Consider the following 14179-nt stretch of genomic DNA (forward strand, 5'->3'; position numbering starts at 1 on the left):
CCTAAGCTAAATGTATGGCTTACACAAGCTAAAAATGGGATGGTTGCCTTTTTAATGGATTTTTCCCAAACTGTCATGGAAAATGTTTCTAGTGGAGCGTTACGCTAGCAGAGCAAAGGTCATGGGTTTGAATCCCAGGGAACACGCATACTGATAAAATGTATACTTTGCCCTTGGAGAGGCTTTAACCCCCAGGGGTCCAAAAACGCGGGGACGCGTTTTGACGTGTTTTCTCCTTATCATAGCAGAATCAACTTAAAATACTCCATCATTAATAATCAAACACTTGCGTGTTTGACATCATTTGAAACTCTGAAGGTTCCTCTTTAATTAGTGTACATTCACAATAACAACAGATCTTTGTGTTTTTGTCAAATAAAGAAAATAAACAGGGTGCTCATTCAGACATTTCTGTCTCCGCCAGCTGTCTCTCAAATCACGTTACAAAAATTAGTTGAAACTCCGCGAATACTCTTCACACAAACATAATACACATATCCAAAGAAAGCCTGAAATGTCTACTTTTAAACAAGCTAATTATTATCAAAAACAAATATTTCCTGTTTATATAATCTGCATTGAAGTAAAGAGTGTACCGTTTTTCCTGGCTGAGCTCATTATCTATAATGCGGTCACGCCCACACGCTGTTGACATGGTAATGAAGAGACGAGCTGTTCAAACCAGCAAAGCGTAATGTTTGATAAGATTTAAAGACTTTAGCGCATGTTTGGATTATAAACTTTATACACACACGTGAGGAATATCTTCATTTATGTCTGGACATTGAGGAAGAGAAGCGTTTATCTTTAACGTTACCTAAGAAGAAGAACAATGGAAGGCGCAATGGAGGCGGATATATTCCTGAAGAAACAGTAAGTCATTTGTCTTCATTTATATTCACTATCATGTAATATGTTATGGCTTGTGCAGTTCAGCCTACATAAAGCAACCTCAACAGACTGCACGCTTCGGATTGAAAAACGTTCGCATTGTTTACAAACGAGTAACTTACGCGTGATCACGTAATGGCGGATTTCATTGTTTGCTGTACAGTGTTAGACACAGTTATTCACTTTCGTATCCTTCATGGCAACTTTGAGTAATGCTGCACTGCTGTGTCTTTTAAGTGTGTGCTGTAAGATTCCATGTTTACATGCTTATTTACAAACGAGTACGCGTGATCACGTACAGTAATGGCGGATTTCATTGTTACATGCTGTACAGTAGACACTTTCGTATCCTTCATGGCAACTTTGAGTAATGCTGCACTGGGGGGGGTCTGCTGTAATATGATATTGTTTACATGCAACGCATTCCATACATTGCGCTTTACACGCGACACCGTTTTATTATGAGCTCCGCGTTGTTTACACGGAGACTCGCATTTTTTTTTTTATTATAAATTTACCTTGGCAAGTCTACCTAGGTGTGTGAGAGACATCAATCACGTGACCAAATGGTGGCGCAGTGGTAGTGCGTTAGGCCGCCACGTGGTAGACCCGGGTTCGAAACCCGCCCAGGCCAAGTTTTTTTTTTATACAGTATATTGAGTATATTGAGTTTAGGCGACCACCGTTACAAGTGCTATCATTTACCCATCAGTTATGTATGTAGGGGTATTTCTGTGGACAATTTATGCTAACAGCTGTTCATAACTCTCTTACAGGTCTGCATCCCTCTCATCAGTAAACTATGAAGTGGAAAAACATATTAACACTCTTTGGACATAAAGTTGTATGGTAACATGAGCCACATGAAGTTTACAGCTCTGTTGTTTATCAGTTTCTTATAAAAGTTAAGTTTTTGAATAGGGTCCTACTGACCTTCATTTCTATTTTGATTATATTGTTAACTTCTTAATAAACCTCAAACAAACATGTTCATTTGTCCTCACATTCTTTACTGTAGTTCCCTCCTCCCTCATTATGCAGATCATTATGCAGCTCATTATGCGAGCCTTTGTTTGCTAGCTGTCAATCAATCCTTCTCGCATACGGCCCCTCTAAACAAAAAGTGTCTTACAATTTCTAAATCAATATACTGGTTTATGTGAATTAGTAGGCAGGATGATTTTCACATCATTTTAAAGAAAAAACTCTAGACTACTAGATTCTGTTTAGGAAAGTCTTGTTAAAACATGTTTAGTATGGGTTTTGTGGACTTATATCAGTGACTTAAAATTTTAGCTTTTTTAAAAACCACGCATAAACCTTTTTCTCTCAAAAATACAAACATGTACATACATGTAGCTCATATAATATTTTAGCCCAGTTTGTGCTGAACACAGTGGTATGAGACACTTGCCATTATTATGTTTTAAAGCAACTGAAAAAAGACCAAATGTAAGAGCATGTCAGAACCTCTGACAGTGTCCCAAAATGGTCGGACCCCAGAGGGTTAAACAGAGAGTCATTGAAATAATTAAAATCTTAAAGTCTTGGAAGTTCATCATATCCCGCACATACTCGGTGGATCTACGTTGTGTTTCAAGTTAACAAAACTACAGGAAATTCGTCTGTGAGCCAGTAGATGCTCGGTCGTCTTCGTCTTTTATTCATACTGGGCTATCACACAGACTCAGCCCTTTCACTACAGACAGTGTGTTTAAACAAACGTGATTTACAGATGTATTTGCGCACACAGCAAATTATGCTTACGCACTCCGATGTCTCGCGTAAGCTCCCTGTGTCAAAAAGGCAATTCTGTGATAAGGGAAGATGTTAATCTGCAGAGACGCAATAACATGAGGGGGAGAATGGGAGGCGGTGATGGACAGTTTGACGAAGGTGAAACGACAAACAGCAGAATTGCTGATGAGCGTTCAGCCACATGCACACGCAAACGTTTTTTAGCACAAATCTGAAATGGTTGTCATTCACCTTTAGAAATTACACTAGACCCTATTTTTATTTTTTGTGTTTAATTTTTATTTTGTATCAATGAGCGAAAGTGCATACTTTATAAATTAACTAAAAAGATATAAGGAAAAAAATAAACTGTAAATAAATTACAGTAGTGAACTTTAATAATGGACTTACTTATTATGGACTATTCATCCATTGTGACCCTTAAAGCAATAGATCTCCAAAATATAAAAATCCTTTCATAATTTACTTACTTTTTTGCCATTTCAGATTAGGGATTAATCGTAATTAATCTATAGCAGAGTGGGGGTTTTTGTTTGCATCATGTGTGTGTGTGAACTGTGTATAATGGTTATGTATAAATAAATATGCACACATGCATGTATAATTGTATGAAAAATGTATATTTATATATTAAGTATTTATACATTATATAAATTATACATACATATACAAAAATGTATATACACACGTAAACATTTCTTAAATATATACATGCATGTGTGTGCATTTATCTGTACAGGGTTGTTGTGCACGGTTCACACACATGTATGATGTGGACAGGATCTTTTATTCTGCTATGGATTAATTGTGATTAATTGTTAAGCATTCCTTTCTTCAATCGAATACAAATTACTTCATAAAAATGCTGGCCTGTTATCTTCTTGTATGGGGCTTAACATGGTGATGCTCATCCATCCATCATTAAAGTAATCCAAGTGACTTCAGTGGGTTAATACATGAATTCTGAAGATAATCGTTACTTTGGTAAAAAAAATTGGCATGAAACCGAAGTAGCGATTATCTTATTTTCCCTATAGTGACGTATATCCGAATGAAACGGTTTCTGAAATGAGAAAAAAGGTGGGGTGGGACTTGATTTCGTCCATTGAAAACTGATTGGATCGTGCAAATATTTTAAATAGCGAGTATCTGTGTTTGGGGATTGGTTGACCTTAAAGGAAAACAGCACAGTTTTTCAATATTTTACTATGTTCTTACCTCAACTTAGACAAATTAATACACGCATACCTTTTTAGTGCGTGCACTTGGTCTTTGTGGAGCGCGCCGTGAATGTGTTGGCATTTAGCCTAGCCCCATTCATTCCTTAGGCTCCAAACAGGGATGAATTTAGAAGCCACCAAACACTTCCATGTTTTCCCTATTTAAAGACTGTTACATGAGTAGTTACACGAGTAAGTATGGTGACACAAAATAACACATGGCGATTTTTTAAGCGGATAAAAATGAAAACTATATTGTATGGCTTCGAGGTGCTGCAAACTAAGTGCTCTTCCGCCATTTAATATAGTTCTCATTTTGTATCAGTTTTTTTTAAATCACAACGTTTTATGGGGCTGGGCTGAATGCTGGCACATTCGCGACGCGCTGAACAGGGATTGGGTGCACGCATTGAAAAAAGATAGGAATGTAAAATATTGAAAAATGGTGGTGTTTTCCTTTAACGTTGAAATGTTATAGACGCCAATCATTGTTTATGGGTTATTTGTAGTTTAGAGTACTGATGCAAAGTTCTCGCTTTGCCGTCTTGTTGCATCTAGTGTCCTCACACCACACGATCCCTGTGCCGTGGTAACCGAGCCGTCCTTGCATTTGTTGCATCAACAAACACTGGTCTCAAAGGTGACAGCTGCACGGCTCCGTTCAGAATGACGGAACGACAGAAATTCACTTTAAACATACCACAGCCGCAAACACTTTCCCCGCAGATGCCTCACTCACAAAGCTCAACGCATAGAGCTAAATATAAGCTCGGCACGCCTGTGTTATCATCAGCTTTAGCGTCATCAGCGGAGATGCAAAACTTCCTCTGGGTTACGGTGTTAATAGTAAATAGTAAATTAAACATTAACACTCGGTGTGCTTCACCACCTTTGACATTTACACCAGGGGACCTTTGAGATTTATCTTTAACAAATGAGACGCCAAAAATGAGATTTCCTGAGTTTGTTTCTCTGGAGAAAAAGATATTATAGAGAAATGTGTTTAAAACTTAAAAATGTATCCCTATACCCAGGTGAGGGTATGTAAATACTAAAACTATGACTAAATACAAAAACTTTATAATAAGATCCATTTTGTTTCATTTTCTTCTTGTCTGTCTGTCTTCATTGTCTTCTGCTCTCTCAGACTGTGGTTAACCTAATAAGTGAACTGCAGGAGCAGATGTGTAAATTCCAGGAGGAAATCAGCACTCGCATTCAGGAACAGCGGGCCCTCGAGAGCCGGGGGGACGGCGTGGCACGCGAGGCTCACGACCAGAGTCCCGACGTGGGCCTTGGTGCCTCGGACGCCGAGGAATGCAGCTGTCGATGTAGAGTCGGAGGAGAGAATGTAGGCAGATCCTCCTTACGTGGTGGACATACTTCAAACCCCCTCTTTTTGTATTTGCTCCATCCTAAAACATAACCATTTCCCCCTAACATGTGGGAATTACTAACTGTCTTTTCCTGCAGTGAATCCAGTATGTGGGAATCTCATGGCCGCTGGTGTTTTTGACATAATGTTCTAACTTGTTTGGGGTGTGTATCTGCATGATTTAAGGTAGTTCTGGAGAGTTTCATGAAGGTTGTGGGCTTAGTGGTGACCCTTAGTGGTTTCTTCCCTGATTCCTTCTGTCACTTTTTGAAGAGCCAGTAAGGTTTTACAGGAACCTTTTTGCGTGTTTTAACTGCACGGTGTGTGGGAACTGAATGACCTCAGGGTTTCATGCTTATGTGGTGAACATGAAGAATGTATTGGTTAAAGCTACAGTATTGCCAGCATGGAGGGATGCTGAAGGTTTAACTCTTCTTCTGTGTGATTGTGTCTTCATTAGGCTTTGCTGCAAGAGCTCCGCCTTCTTAAGACCAAAGTTGATGAACTAGAAGGAGAGAAATCGCAATATGAAAGGAAACTCAAAGCCACAAAGGTATTGTATGTTTTATATGCCTTTTTCGAATGTTTTATAATATATTGTGCTGTTTTTTTACCTTAACATGTACTAACAGTCCTGCCGCATTGGCTTTAAAGGTGCAGTGTGTAACTTTTAGAAAGATCTCTTGACAGAAATGCAATATAATATACAGGTGCTTGTCATATAGAATATCATCAAAAAGTTGACACCTGGTGCCACAATCTAATCAGCTAATTAACTCAAAACATCTGCAAAGGCCTTTAAATGGCTTCTCAGGCCCTGTTTACATTAGAGCATTTGCGTTTTAAAACGGCATTTTAAAATGAAAACGATCCTCGTTTATACTGGCATTTAAAAAAAAATCTTCATCCACACTATACACGACCATAAACGCATGAAACATGACAAATCACGTAACTGGGCATGCGCATAAAAGTGTAAAATAACTTATTACTCTAATAATAGCTTACCTTTGCGCCTTTATGCAGCCTAGGGGTGTGCGATATTGACAAAATGTCATACCTGGATCTTTTGCCGGCAACTACAACAGACACTATTTTTGAACCTATAAAAATGTGTTTGGGAAAGTCTTATATTGTTCTAGCTCCCCCACAACATATTAATATGATTAATAGGTTAATGTTGATGTTATAAACCAAAGAAAGGTGTTTTTGATTTAAAAAGGAAGCATTCAAGTGAACAGTACTAAACAGTAGCGAACTTGAAGCAAAATAAATTTCAGCAAATGCAACTTCAATCAAACATAATAAGAGGTAAACGCCAAATAACTTATCTTCCCTTACCTGTCGCTGTTCAGTGTGTAATTAGTTAATAAAAATGAATATGACGTTAATTTTTAAAAGTATGCGAGGTTCGTGCACGTCCTCCGCTTGCAACACAGAAATAGCAAAAAGCGCAATCGGCTAAACGAGCATTAAATATTAATATGACATTGATTTTATTGTTTTTAATTTATATTCACAAAACATCGATTAAAATTAAGAGACAAATTATATGAAACGAAATAGATTTTAAAGTAGCAAACAAAACTTAAATTAAACTCGAAAATAATGTCTGACCCATTACAATTCTCCCTTCATATTGGCCTTTACAACGCCCTATATGGCGTTTAAAATTACAGTCTTTCGTAATAAAAATTTAAACAAAACATAAACAACATTACAACAATATTCAAACCCAACAATACTCAAACATAAATATAAAACAGACATTATCTATAAGGATACATGTTAAAACAATCTGAAATAGCGTTTATATTATAATAGCTGGTTGGTAGATGTTTACTTTTTTTGGCAAACCTCCGTTACAAACCTCCATTTGCCTGAAAAAAAATATTTTTTACTTTGAAAATGATGCGCTGTCACGTTAACATCGTTCTTTTACATAAGACTCCGTCTACGTTCATTTACACTGCAGCGCAACATCTGAGTTCTCAAACTAAAACGAATGCGAACGAATCCGTTTATGAGGGTCGAAAACAGCGGTGTAGTGTAAATGAAAGGCGTAAACGTAGCAAAAGTAAACATAGCCTCAGTCTAGTACTGTAAGCTACACCATCATGAGGAAGACTGCTGACTTGACAGTTGTCCAAAAGACGACCATTGACACCTTGCACAAGGAGGGCAAGACACAAAAGGTCATTGCAAAAGAGGCTGGCTGTTCACAGAGCTCTGTTTCCAAGCACATTAATAGAAAGGCGAAGGGAAGGAAAAGATGTGGTAGCAAAAATTTTGCAAAATTAAAGTTATAAACATATATCAGTCTGTGTATAATGAATGGATATAATATGCAAGTCTCACTTTTTGAATGGAATTAGTGAAATAAAGAAACTTTTTGATGATATTCTAATTATATGACCAGCACCTGTACACCACCATATTATCAGTGGTGTATAAAGACCTTACAAAATGAACTGCATTGTGTTTATTACCTTAGTATGAGCCGCATTATCTACATACACCGCGGTTCCCTTACACAAAAGTCGACATTTTGCACTGCCATGTTTCTACAGTAGCCCGGACAAACTACTCTAAAGAGTGCATTTTGTCACTACATTGTCTCAGATGATGACGTGTTTGTCCTGTGATGCCTACCGTAGCTTCACTATGTGTTTTGAAAGTGAGGGGTGAGCTGTGGACTGAGCCATTGGTTGCAATTCACAGACTCAACAGTCCCACATTGCACCTTTAAAGACATAGTTCACCCCAAAATTAAAATGTTGTCATATTTACCTATTAAAACCCATATGACTTTCTTCCACAAAATGCGAAATACAGAATTTTACAGCCTGTTAATGATGAGTTTTCATTTTTGGGTGAAATGTTGCTTTAAGACTAAACTCTTATCAAAGGAGCTTCTTGCTTTGATGCTATCCTTTTTAAATCACTGACTGCACAAATGTTTCTTCTATGGCATCGCCTTTATATTTAAGGGTGTACTCTCACAAACTCTTAATCTCTCTGCGTAATAAAAGTCCCTCTGGCTTTCTTTTCCTCTAGCTCTCTATCACCTATTCCCTTCATGTATGTTACCAGTCGCTCATGACCAAGCTTTCTACCCTGAAGCTCACGGTCGAGCACACTCAGGTAGAACGGCAGCACTGGGAGGGGCGCTGTCGAACAGCTCAGGTGCTTAACCCCGCCCCATTTACCAATCCGTCGTCATCTTTCTTGTCTGGTGTGACACATACAGTAGAGGGCTTTGGTGGCTCTGTCCCAAATCTCTTTTAAGCACTTTTGTTTCTAGACTTTTAGAAGGTACAAAAGCTGTTACTAGTGTACATAAAAAGTGCATATTAGTACCTCAAAGGTACATACAGTATTGGTACCAGATATATACATATCTCTACCTAAATGGTACATATTAGGACCTTTTTTTCGGAGATTGCATAGTTTAACTGATATAACATAATGCAAGCAATGCCATAAGTCAAGGGTTACATTTTTATCGATCAGACTGATAAAACATACCTTTAATAGTATTTTGCTTTGTATGAGAAAGTCTGCCAAATGCATACATGTGCATCAGTGCAGGCTTAAAAAAGGAAATGGAAGGCCTCCAAGTTAACATTAAATACATAATTTGGGACAGGGCTGATATCATAATCTGTGTTTTCATCCAAGTTTTGCCTGTCTGAGCTGCCATATACACCCCAACATAGTGGTTTTCCTTGTTGTGCCTCGTGTTTTTTAAGCCTTTTTACTTTGTCTCATGTTTTTCAACCCTCGTTTTGTGTTATCCTGTTTGATGCTGATCTCCTGAGACAGCTCATGATTGCTCTCCAGTGTTTTTCAGAAAGTAGCAAATGATGACCCACCTGCAATTTGCTAAACAACAATTTGAGATGAAGCAAAGTAGAGAAAACTAAAACATCTGTTTTCGGTTGTGTTCATTGAGTTTTGGGTGTTCACCTATTATTATTATATGAATTGACATCATCATCATCCTCTAGCACAGTAATTCTCAAAGTGTGGTCCGCGGACCACTGGTGGTCCGCCAAACCCCACCAGTGGTCCGCCAAAAGATGACCTAAACTAGGCAAGTGTTTATACCAGGGGTTCTCAAAGTCCGAACTGCGGTCCGGATCCGGACCTTCGTCCACTTCATATTACAAGTGCATTAATTTCTATGTGATTGCTAAATGTGTGCATTTGCTACTTTAAGAGTATTCCTGGTCCGAAAATAAAACGAGTTATTTAAAAATTTCCTGTGTGACGCTGTAGCCATCACACCCAGATATTATGCATAGCTACTTCATGCACTACGGCTTTTGATCAGTAAGTCCATATCAATCTGAAATCACTGTTGGTTTGAGTCGTTTAAAACATGCATTTGAAAAAGCAACACTCGTCAAACATAATCACTATACATATTCTTTATTATCATGAAAATACCTGAAACCGTTTGAAGAACAGCAATATAATATATCCTTAAGACATTTCCTGGAGCTGCGTGTGTCTGGTTCTTCGTTTGCAGCGCATATTGAGTTTCTGCACGAGAGCGCCCCCTGGCTTATGGATGTAGCGTCATTTCACCGTAATTCATTGAGACATTGAGAAGCATAGTAAGCATTATTTCTTGTGTTTATGTTTAAAAAAATATTTTTAGTTTCAATGCAAAATACACTTATGTTTTTCCCAGACTATTTGTGTTGATTTGTTATATAAACAAATGATTTACATAAAGTTTTTCCGGACCTATGTAAATGATGAGAATTCAGATTTGGACCTTTGAATGTAAACTTTGAGAACCCCTGGTTCATACAATGTCACTTATTTAAGTAGATTTTTAATGCACTTGCGAAACTGTGATATCAGTTCTTGCCTTTCTGTTTTAATAACATAAAAATGGATCGGTTGGCTAAACCAAAGAGGAGTCAAAATAAAAGATCAAGCATCAACTGAAAGCTAAAATCCACAGATCCACAGATCTATTAGTTTTGTAATGTACTAGTTTTTGTTCATGTGTTAAATCCCTGTAATTTCAGTGATTTTGGACATTAAGGGGAACATTTCTTCCAGTATTTTATTGTTACCATAGTTACAATCATAGACTTCATATACCCACCACCTCAGTTTTAGTATGTTTAATTCCATTTTTTTCTACACATGTGCAGTTTGTTGTTCATATTAAGCTGCAACTCATTTCACATTTACTTTTTCAAATGAAATAAAATTAATATAATAATTTCTGAACATAGCATTGCATTTGTGTTTAAAACATTAGAAACAGACTTGAAACAGTTGCATACTAAACTTAAACTTAGCTTATCCTTCCTATTTTGTTGGTTTTTGGGGGAGTGTTAGAGTGAGATTCTGTTAGGTGGTCCTCAGAAAAAAATTGGAAGATAAAGTGGTCCTTGGGCTGAAAAAGTTTGAGAAACACTGCTCTAGCAGATGTTGTCTCTGTTCGATTGAACAGTTCAACATGGGGATGCAAACAAAGCACTCCTTTTTGTAGACATTAGTACTGACAGTTGTCCCTTTTTCGTGTTAAATCTTTTGTGCTTTTCACGTTGTCAGATTCTTGTGTTCTTCCACAAGAATTCATGTGATATCCTTTTTGAGGTCCGTTTTAAAGGGATAGTTCACTTAAAAATTAAAATTATGTCATTATTTACTCATCCTCATGTTGTTCTAAACCTGTATGATTTATTTTTTTCTGATGAAAACAAAATAATATATTTTGATAAATGATGGTAAACACACAGCAGATAGTGACCTTTGACTTCCATAGTAGGAATAAAAAATATTATGGAATTTAATGGGTACTGGCAACTGTGTGCTTACATCATTTATCAAAATATTTTCTTCATCATTAATCACAATACTTCCAAAATATTTTTTTCATACTATGAAAGTCAATGGTCACTATCTGCTGTGTGTTTACCATCATTTCTCAAAATATCTTTTTTTGTGTTCATCAGAAAAAGAAATTCATACAGGTTTAAAAAATGAGGATGAGTAAATGATGACAGAATTTTCATTTTAAAGTGAACTATCCCTTTAAAAATAGACTGTGATCTTGTGCAAAATGTGGTCTGCATCACCCCCATTTTACTTTTTGTATTTTTTGCACATTTTTTAGAGTGCTTAGAAGTATTTCTTTTTCACAGGTTGAGATCGGTAAACTCCAGCAGCTGCTTGTCACAAAAGACGCTGAAATCGAGCATTTGCAGAACCAGCTTCAGACCAGAGGATCTGTCAGCAGTGACATCACAGAGAGAGGTACCTCTAAGCAGATTAAATCACGGCGATTACTGAAGAACGAAGAATAGCATAACATTTAGCATAACATGAAAACTACAATAGCTGCATGAGAAACGTTTTGGTGAGTGTACCGATTACTAACATGTGGCTCTTTTCGGTAATCGCTGTGGTCGTCGACGTTGCCTGTTGTAGAGGAAGTGTATAAGAGAAAACTGAGAGACAAACGTAAGCCAGTGTTTCAACGTTTCAGATCTGTTCCCAGCTTTGACTGTCCCTCAGGTTCCTCTCTGTCAATCTGCCTAATTTTCCCTGGCATGCTGTCAAGCCTGTCGCACCCATCCTGTCAATGGCTAAATGTGCGTGTTTGTGTGTGAGCGGGTGTTAAGTGGCTGATTCATGCTTGTCGTCGCACCCTCCAGCACTGCTCATAGTTTTCCCATGGGTTTGTGAGTTGATCTCTAACCTGTTAATACAAACACCAGTTTCACAATGACTTAGACATGAATCAATTTAGAGTTAACACAACGATTCATGTACACTTTAAATACAAAAACTGCTTTGTGTGTAAGATAATTACAGTTCAATAGTTGACATGGCATCTAACTGTTATGCAGCATTTGAAGTTGTTCACGCTATGCAAGTACTGTAAAGTAAAGTCAGAGGCGGACACTACTTAAGTATTTTTACTTTCTACATAAAAGTAAATTTTCATGTATTCGTATCTTATCAGTGTTTTTCTTTAGAAAACATACATTCCAAAGCATATTATCATAATTTTTACTACACTACATTTCATAATTTCAAGTTTTTGGTTTATATTTAATATTTAAGTATATTAAACATCTAGGGGCAGTTTCCCGGACAGGGATTAGCTTAATCCAGGACTAGGCCTTAGTTTAATTAGGAAATATAACTAGTTTTAACAAATATGCCTTACTAAAAACATTATCTGTGTGCATTTTGAGGAAAAACAAAGGGCCCTGATGTATTTTAAGATATGTCAGTGCAAGTTGTTTTCAGTTTGGACAGCTCTTTAAAATGTTTTAGTCTAATCCCTGTCCGGGAAACCGCCCCCTAGTATTTTTTTTTTTACTTTTACTTAAAGGAATAGTCTACTCATTTTCAATATTAAAATAAGTTATTACCTTAACTAAGAATTGTTGATACATCCCTCTATCATCTGTGTGTGTGCACGTAAGCGCCGGAGCGCGCTGCGACGCTTCGATAGCATTTAGCTTAGCCCCATTCATTCAATTGTACCATTTAGAGATAAAGTTAGAAGTGACCAAACACATCAACGTTTTTCCTATTTCAGACGAGTAGTTATACGAGCAAGTTTGGTGGTACAAAATAAAACGTAGCGCTTTTCTAAGCGGATTTAAAAGAGGAACTATATTTTATGGCGTAATAGCACTTTTGGGAGTACTTCGACTCGCCTGAAAAGTCCGCTCCCCTTCTCACTCTCATAATGGGAGAGGGAGGGTGTTACTGCGCCGAGTCGAAGTCAAGAAAGTAAAAGTATACAGTTTTAATGTAATTAGGTATTAAATAAATTTTAATATGCAATATAAAAGGAATACACAATATGATTCTATGCTTTAGAATGTAGTGAACATTATTTAAGTAAAGTCATTCTTTTCCCAAGACAAACACTCTGATAAAGCACAGATGCTTGGAAAATGTACTCAAAGTACTGAAGTAGTGTCCACCTCTGAGTAAAGTAAAGTAAGTAAATTGTATTGGTCGCATATATAAATTAAAGAAGAGCGGGCCCAAGATAGACCCTGAGGTACACCACTAATAATAGGAGCTGAAGAAGAGAAAAATTTGCCCAATGATACAGAAAAGTATCTGTCTCTAACCGTGGGTTCAAACCGTGGGTTTGAGGCGTCAAATTCACGTCTACCGTGTCTAGTTTGCCGCTTGAACATTTTGAGTGTACTCGCTTCATTTGTGCGTGGAATTATAGTCATCGAGAGATTCACGCAGAAATTTGCGTCATGGGAGGGGCTTCTGTGACTCCGCTCGCTTTCTGTAATCACGTCACTACTAGAGCAAGCTCCTGATTGGTTAACGCGGCACGTTTTTCCACCAAAAAATTCGCACTTTTGTCACGGCAACGCTCAATTCGCGCCATTCATGGCGGAATTGCGTCTACCGCGCTGCGTTAAACGCCTCATTCGCGCCGCAAGACCTCCAGACGTGCGTCAACGCATCTTTACATTGACTTAACATTGAAATCACTCGTGCTTGACGCCTCTACCGCAGCTGGTCTAAACGCAGCATAAGATATGAAGTGAACCGATAACTTCATTCAATAATTATGGACGATAACTGTAAACTTTAATAAATTGCTCTAAATTTAAAGGTCGACTGTGTAGTTTTTAAGCAGCATTTAGCGGCGAGATTGTTAATTGCAACTAACAGCTCAGTACACAGTTCACCCTCCTTTTCGAAACGCATAGTGAAGCTACAGTAGCCGCCAAAGGACAAACATGTCATCGTCTGAGACAACATAATGACAAAGCACACTCTATAAAAGAGTTTGTCCGCCGCAAAATGGGGACTTTGTGGTGTATGTAGATAAAAACGGTTGTAAGTTTCGTGTACGGGTAGGAGCACACAGCCCCACCTATCCCCTGTTTGCAGAAGACAATAGTGCTTTTCA

At 37.6% G+C, this 14179-nt stretch overlaps 1 protein-coding gene across 13 annotated transcripts in view; it reads left to right on the top strand.

Moving 5' to 3' along the window:
- ppfibp2b (PPFIA binding protein 2b) overlaps positions 1–14179 on the top strand; it is a 65859-nt gene that overhangs the window by 36896 nt on the left and 14784 nt on the right. For 9 of the 13 annotated variants that reach the window (XM_073868627.1, XM_073868626.1, XM_073868630.1 and 6 more), the window contains 4 exons: positions 5017–5220; positions 5705–5797; positions 11418–11529; positions 11704–11736. In XM_073868627.1, coding sequence (XP_073724728.1) covers positions 5017–5220; positions 5705–5797; positions 11418–11529; positions 11704–11736 — 442 coding nt within the window. The remainder of the gene's footprint in view (positions 1–5016; positions 5221–5704; positions 5798–11417; positions 11530–11703; positions 11737–14179) is intronic. The other 4 variants (XM_073868628.1, XM_073868635.1, XM_073868636.1 and 1 more) reach the window with 3 other exon arrangements.

The sequence above is a fragment of the Misgurnus anguillicaudatus genome, chromosome 6 (genome assembly GCF_027580225.2).
Source record: "Misgurnus anguillicaudatus chromosome 6, ASM2758022v2, whole genome shotgun sequence".
Lineage (NCBI taxonomy): Eukaryota > Metazoa > Chordata > Actinopteri > Cypriniformes > Cobitidae > Misgurnus > Misgurnus anguillicaudatus.